The 8,211-nt window shown below is 33.7% G+C and overlaps 1 protein-coding gene across 1 annotated transcript; it reads left to right on the forward strand.

Moving 5' to 3' along the window:
- Positions 1 to 1,111: 1,111 nt before the first annotated feature.
- On the forward strand, positions 1,112 to 3,994 carry LOC18432285 (expansin-A8). Its single transcript, XM_006842395.4, has 3 exons — positions 1,112 to 1,325; positions 1,741 to 2,053; positions 3,189 to 3,994. Exons 1-3 carry the CDS (start codon positions 1,181 to 1,183, stop codon positions 3,490 to 3,492), a joined length of 762 nt encoding a protein of 253 aa, XP_006842458.1. The 5' UTR covers positions 1,112 to 1,180; the 3' UTR covers positions 3,493 to 3,994.
- The last annotated feature ends 4,217 nt before the right edge of the window (positions 3,995 to 8,211 follow it).

Below are 8,211 nucleotides of genomic sequence, written 5' to 3' on the forward strand. Positions count from 1 at the left end.
AATAATTTCTGCGATTTCAAGGAGAACGATTGAGATTGTCCACCCATCAAACCCCATCCGGATCGGGAACTCCATACGAGAGCTTTTTCAAACATTGCCACTATCTATGCAAAAACAATTTAGAAAATAAAGAGATACGCGCATAAATGATGTGGTAGACAAATGGAAAAAGAAATAAATAGATGAATGGGGAGGTAAATCATTGAATTAACTAGTACCTGTGTGAGTACTTAATTAATGATGTGGAGAAAAAATTCGGAAAAATAAAATAAAATTCTCAAATGCCATGGAGAAATGAGTAAACCACCCCTGAGATATGATGATGGTTAAATAATGTGCTTATGATTCCTAAAGTTTTACTCTCTCACCCCACCCTTCTATCTCTTTCTCTCTCTTTCACATATTTATAGGAGGATAAAAAGATTAGGACAAAAGTTTTGTGAACCATCCGGCCTATGGGACGGAGTGGACCAGATGGTTAGCATTCACAATAATATGTTATACCCATATTTAGCGAACTCTTTTTGTCACATTATTTTTCTTATTTTTATTTGGAGTACCAAGGTGAGCTGGACATATGTCTTGATTTTTGGGTCCATCCAATCCCAAAAAAAAAAAAAAAAAAAAAAAAAAAAAAAAAAAATATTAACGCGCAATGTCGACCATCTGAACCAAATTTGATATGAGCTGTTTAGGCTATATTATTCAATGGCAGCATATATTAATTTTTTTTAAAAAATATGATATATTTTTTGATTTTTTGAGAGAAAATTTTGACATATTTTCTAAGTTCTTTAGGTGAGATTAAATTAGTCTAAACAGTAAGCATTTGTCTTTTGCCAAAGAGCAAGAAAAGTGTGAGAAAAATAGAATTTAGAGAGAGAGAATGAGTGAAAAAAAAAGGGGGTTTAGAGAGAGAGAGAGGGTGCATGTGAGGTGGGAGCCACAATGGGGATCGGTTGGTAGTGTAGCTCAGAACATTTGCATGTGCACTTGATACGTATAATTACTCCTATCCGTTTCTATGCAATTTTTGAGAGCGGCTGCCTTGTCTCTTTACATCCCTCCCACTTACTATATATACTCACCGCACCCGCTTCTCCCTCTTCTCATCCCAACCCCTCTCTCTCTTTAACCCCTTCTCTTTTTTTTACTTCTCTCTCTCTTTCTCTCTATAGGAATGGGTGGCAGTAGAGTGTGTGTTGTTGTGTGGTTTTGGATGATGGGGTTGATTTGGGTTTGGCCTCGTGAAGCCTTTGGAGACTATGGATGGCAGGGCGGCCATGCCACATTTTATGGTGGTGGTGATGCTACGGGGACTATGGGTCAGTCTCTCTCTCTCGCTCAATTTAAATTCAAATTCGGTTATTGTAAAATTCTGTCTCTCCTTTCAAACTCTCTCTCTAAATTTGAATTGAATGTTTGTATAGTAGGACTATTTATTTTTGATTCAAAGTAGTTACGACTAATCTTGACCATTGAATGTAAAATTGGGTGGTTGTATTTATGCTATTGACTGAACACAAATTGGGTGATTGTAAATAAAATTGGGTGATTGTAAATAAAATAGGGAAAAGTGACCATTTAAACACACACTCTCTTTCTCTCTTGTAAATAATGTGTTTTCCATTAAAAAACTCTCTCTCTCTCTCTCTCTCATGAATTGGATGTTTGTAAATCTTGGTCTCTCTATTCAATCTCTCTCTCTCTCTCAATTCAAATTGGATGTTTGTAAAACAGGGGGAGCATGTGGATATGGGAATCTGTATAGCCAAGGCTATGGCACGAACACAGCAGCCCTGAGCACTGCTCTCTTCAACGATGGCTTGAGTTGTGGTTCCTGCTATGAAATGAGGTGCAATGACGACCCAAGGTGGTGCCTTCCAGGCTCCATTGTTGTCACTGCAACCAATTTCTGCCCCCCAAATTTGGGTTTGTCAAATGACAATGGTGGTTGGTGCAACCCCCCTCTGCAACATTTTGACCTTGCTGAACCTGCCTTCCTGCAAATTGCTCAGTACAGGGCTGGAATTGTGCCTGTGGCCTTTAGAAGGTGAGAATTCTTATTTTCTCTCTCTTCCTAGAGACAGAGAGAGAGAGTTAATGGAATTTTTGACAAAAGAAAACATTTTCCTTTCCTGTGCTTATCTTCATTTACCAATTATCTTTTTGAATGCACACATTGTTCCTTTCATTGTGTTTGTTAGTCTTCTAATTTGTTGGTTCGCGATCCACTCTTTCACATTAAGCTATAAATCTCTTTCACAACCTTTTGTTAGTCTTAATGAGTGTTTGAAAAATCAAACTGGCCTTAGAAAAAGGCCAGAAATGGCATGTTCCTAAACCGTTAAACTACCGGTACAACCGGCTTAACCAGGCCAGGCCTGTCTAAAAAGTTGTTAAAAAATACAAAAAAATCTAAAAAGTCAATTTAAAGCATGATTAAACAAATCACATTCAAATGAAGTAGAAAATTAGTGAAAAATGAATTTAAAAAATCGATTTGGGCACAGGGTTATTTATGAAATTTTTTAAGAAGATGGAAATTTTTTAATAAAAATATTCATGATCAAAACACTTTCCAATCTTTTTCAAAATGATAAAAAACATTTAATAACACATTACAAACAAATTTCTTATTTTTTGAAATTTTATATAATTTTTTAAAAATATCCAATTGGACCACCAAAACCAGATCAACCCGTATCCGGTTCCAAGTTGAACCTGCAGAATTTGCAAACACTGGTGATAATGTCCTGCCACCAAATTCGATAGTTTGGCTCCATCTTCAAAGTTGCACACCTCTATCTCTCTCTTCCCCCATTAGAAGAGTAACTTTGATTTCTCTTAAACATTAAGTTGATTCCTTTTAATTAATGTTTAAGGGCACAAATTTGTCGGGCTTTTGAGTCTGAGTTTGCCGGAGAATCAGCCGACTCGAAGGCCGATTCTCATACCAAACTCGATCAAATTTTTAAGGAAACACCAATAGGGATCCTAGCCCTAGGAGACTTGCCCAATTTTGGGCCAGTCCCTTCCAAATCACTAGGGCCCACGTCTAAATCGATTCGGCGCTTTATGAGTCGAACCGATCGGTTTTTAATCATTGTTCCCATTGAAGTCATGACCACGTCACCTAAAACTCACATACCCCACTAAATAGATTCTCCCCTCTTTTGTGTTTGCAGGATACCCTGTGTGAAGAAAGGTGGAATAAGGTTCACCATCAATGGCCACTCCTACTTCAACTTGGTGCTCATAACTAATGTAGGTGGCGCCGGTGACATCCACGCCGTGTCCATCAAGGGATCCAACGGTGGATGGCAGCCCATGTCCAGGAACTGGGGCCAAAACTGGCAGAGCAACTCCTACCTCAATGGCCAGAGCCTCTCCTTCCAAGTAACCACCAGTGACGGCCGCACCGTCACAAGTTACAACGTTGCGCCTTCCAATTGGCAGTTCGGCCAAACTTTCAGTGGAAGCCAGTTTTAGAGAGTTTACTGACATGGTTTAGTAATGGGCCGTCATCATCATCATCATCATGAGCTCTATCGTAATTATTTGAGATATGATAATGGTTAATATAAAAGAAATGTCAACTTATTTGGGCTTTTTGAAAAACCTTCGAGATTCGGTTCTCGACTTTTGTCACCTGATCGGTAATAGGTAAGTCTAAATTTCTAAATGTATAATTGGCTGGCGATATTTGTGATTGAATCTGTTAGTGACACGTGTCCTAAAGATGGTATACCTAAAAGCATAGGCCATGAATGCTGAGGTAGCTTATATGCACCCGCTAGGCCTTTCCTTTTGTCATTGTAAGGGTCCATGGCCCTTGAAAGGTGAGGCCAAGGTGAGCCAAGAAGTGTGATATATTGTTGTACACGTATGTTGAAAGGGTATTGTTGTAACACGTGAGTGGTATTGACTATCTTTGTATGTATGGGGAAGAGGAAATTTTATATATGAGAATATTTTTCTTTTAGTTGGAAAATATTTGATCAAGTGAATATCATGTTTGGATGACTTGCGAGAAGGCATTGAGACCTTAGTATATCCTTTTTAGATGATGTTGTGTTTGGTTTTTTGTCATTTCCATGAGAACATAGCATCTTCATACTCATGGAAATTTGCGACAATGAGCGGTTCTCAGGTAATAAATACAATTCACTTCCACATACACAAGTGGAGTGCTTTAAAAATCGCCAAGCTAGTTTGGAATCGTTTGAATAAGCCTAAGATTTGTGGAGTACCGATCGTATACGACCCCCTGATTTTGCCCAGTTTCCATTAGTTCTCAAATTTTTTTTTTTATTACAAAAAACCTTGGAGAATCAAGCAGTTAGCTCGGGCAGTTTTGAGCCGACTCAAATCTCGAATCTAGATAGCCTAATTTTAAAACAGTGGTTCAACCCATTAGTCACTAATTATATTTATATTTTTATACAGAACTTTACGAGTAATGCCGCATCGCAAGTCTGATTTCTACCGCAAAAGTACTAAAAAATGTTCAATAGGGAACCATGTCGAACCAAAATTGGTGGTCCCGAGGGATCAACGATCATGAAGGTAGCATTATTGTATATAAAAGTATTCTGTGGTCCTTGGATTGCAAGTGCAGTGGCGGTAAGGTCTTTGTTTTATGGCCTTGGCCTAATCAGAGATCTGACAACTTGCATAAAAAAATAAAAGAAAAATAAGGTAAAGGTTTCTGTACCTCCCTCATGAAAGATATATATTCCCCCAAATCTAGCTGTTCAATTTTAATCAAGTGAGCTAGTTTATTTGTAATATTTTTTCAACAATTTGGTCCTTTAGAGGATTTTATTTATAATACTTTTACACAATTATATAAAATATAAAATTTGGTAAGTGACATCACTCAATGGAAGTGCACTTAAATAAACTATAAAAAAAAATATTTTTGATAAACTAGATTGACCAAAATGCCAATAAAATTATTCGAGGCATTTTGGTCATTTTATTGTATTGAGTATATATATATATATATATGAGCAATGCTTTCATACAACGGTCGTATCATAATATAATACAACCACATTAAAAAACCATGTTAGAGATATTTGTTTGACACAATTTTTTAAATGTATATTCTTTTCATTCTAAAGAATAATCGCAAAAAAGAAAATTTAGAAAAAAAAACCTAAAAAGTATTTTTCTAGCCCAATTAAGCCGTCCATTTTAGTGAGAAGGTTAGATATAGGCCTCAAAAGGATTTTTTTATTTTCAAAATTTTTATATAGTGTTATCATCATTAGATTAACAATGCTAAAAAAGAAAAAAGTGATTTTGAATGTGTTAAAGCCTAGATCTTGGAATTTACAAAATGGACGATCGAGATTCATTGTTGGAGGGTATTAATTTTGACCATATATGGGGTGCAAATTGATTTTTTTTCCATAAGATTGATTATGAAGATGAAGAGGATGGATGAGCAATATTTGGACTCATGCAAATCTCAAAAACATGGTTTTCTAGAAGTGTGGTTGCATTATACTATGATACAATCGTTACATGAAATCATTGATATATATATATATATATATATATATATATATATAGAAAAAAATTTAAAATAAAATAGTATAAAGAAAAAAAATTTAAAATTAAATAGTGTAGAGGCATAACATTGGTTAAGAATGTACGGTTCGATAAAGAAAGTATATAAGTTGTATATATATCAAGGGTTTGGGTATCTAGAAATCTATTATGTGACAACACATTACAAGAAAATATGACATTTCCACTGTTTGGGTGCACTTAATTGTAAGAAAATAGAAAGAGATTATGCGAGATTTCTTCAAAAATTAGGAAATCCATTATGAGTGGTGATAAGTGCAAAATCTATTACGATAGTGACGGGTACTTTTGGGAAATCTGTCACGTGCATTTTTTTTCTACTCTATCTCTGATTAAAAAAATCTTCTAAGCCCTCTCTCTTCATAATAATTAGGTGATCTTTTTTTTTTTTTTAAGCTCGTCCTCTAAAAGCATAAGCTGTTATATAAAAATAAAAATAATAAAAATAAAAATCAGTACTCAATGATAAATTACACAACACAATCCTAATAAAAAATTTCACACAACATAATGTGATCCCTCCCTTTTTAAGCTCATCACCTCATCTCAAAGCATCAGTGTCATATAAAAACAAAAATAATAAAAATAAAAATCAGTAATCAATGAAAAATTACACAACACAATTATAATAAAAAATTTCACACAACATAATCCTCATAAGAGATTACTAAAATCTCAATTGAAATAACATATCTCTTTAGTCTCCACCAATACTTCAAAATTTTATACTGCAATTACCAAACCTTCTATTTTACTAATCAAACTTCTTTCCATTTTTTAACTCGTAACATACAGATTTTGAATTTAGTATTACAAATTTATTGTTTATTTGAAATTATATAGAGAGACATTTGAAAGACTTCTATAAAAAATGAATAAAAATAATGCTTATCTCAATAAAATCATGTTATTCCAATCATATTGTTCCAATGACTTATCATGTTGAAACCAACGTCATGTTAGAAAACATGTGATTGCATATAAGTGTCAAAGGCACTTAAAATAAGTAGAAAATAGTGTCATGACGGTAAAATGTACAAGTTATTATTAAAAAATCTTTTTGGAATGGAGATGATGTTATTATTAGAAATCGTTTTGGAATGGTGTGATGATGATTTCAATTCAGTATTTTGGTGGAATTTTGTAACAAAAAAAAAGGAAATGATAATTCTGCATTTTAGTGGAATTTTGTGACAAAAAAAAAAAGAAATGATAATTTATAGGTACGTGTTGGTAAAATGTTGGTAATGCATTTCCCATATTTCTTCCGGACATAGCCAAACAATAACAATGTATTTTTTAGGTTGCATCTAAATATTACGTAAACAACAACACTTTATTTACAGGTAATGTATTACGCCAGTAATATATTTAACAAAAATTATATTTTTAGGTATCCAAATGGCCCCAAGTAAAAAAAACCCAACCAAAAAGTTAAATGTCGGTCACCTTGTCAGTTGGTTCATGTGGAATTTAGTGGACAAAGACTCAAGTCCTTTTTTCGAAAGAGTTTACTACATGTGCGCATCAATTTTGAATGCTAGTGAAAATAATCATAAACGCTTCTAACAAAGAAAAGAGACAGTGTATTAAAAAAAATAAATAAAAATAATTTTGGAGTATGAAAAAACTGGAATTCAAACCAAAAAGTGATTTATCTTATAACGAATTATTTGGATCATCTATTTTTAAGTGTTTATAAATCTATAGCTTCAAATTTTGTAATTAGAAATACATATAGATTTTCAGGTCATCATAGGTGTTCCCAAAAACAAAACTGCATTTTGGGGCATAATCATGAGGTGCGGATTCCGCCTTAGCTTTGCAGTAGCCGCATCCAATTGATCAGATCTAGATGATCATGATCATCAATTTTTGTAGATAAATTATCTTCGAAAGTAATTTACCCAAAAAAAAAAAAAACTTTGAAAGTATCATACGTAATCGGCAAAGTTATCAAACACAGACCTGGACAAGTCCATAACATATACTCGGACAACCCCATAAAAAGCATAATAATATAGTTGTGGTTTGCATAAGGTGTCAACTTTAAACATTAAAGTAAGACACATTTCCAAATCTTGCTAAAAGGCGCAGTTTGGATTCTAGAGACCGTTAGCTCTAAAAATGGTTTTGATCGAATAGATTTGTAAATAAGAGTTTTTTAAAAATGGAGAGTCCAGATAATGTGTCACAAGACAATATTTTGAAGACTTCGCATTTTTTACTCTGTCTCATATCCATAAATCTCGAGGTCAATATGATCACTTGTACGGTTTTTCAACATTGTAGCAATATTTTAGGGTGGATTTTTCAGAGGGTGCAGTTTGTATAGAGCCTAGGCTCTAAAGAATCAAATTAGAGCCTACCTTCAAATAGTATCGAGAAATGTGATTTCAATATTGAAAATATTTGTGATAGCCTTAACATATATTTTTATTTTTATTTTTGAAGTTTAAAGCTTAAAAAATAGTGTAGATCAATAGATCTACGAAAACTTAAAAATCTTGAAAATTGACGGTCTAAAAATATATTACAAAATATACTATTTCCAAAATTTGAAATCCATTTTTTTTCTGATGTCCATGCATCTTGAGGTCGAGATGATCA

The sequence above is a fragment of the Amborella trichopoda genome, chromosome 8, assembly GCF_054954075.1.
Source record: "Amborella trichopoda isolate Santa Cruz 75 chromosome 8, AtrichopodaSantaCruz75HAP2 v2.0, whole genome shotgun sequence".
Classification (NCBI taxonomy): domain Eukaryota; kingdom Viridiplantae; phylum Streptophyta; class Magnoliopsida; order Amborellales; family Amborellaceae; genus Amborella; species Amborella trichopoda.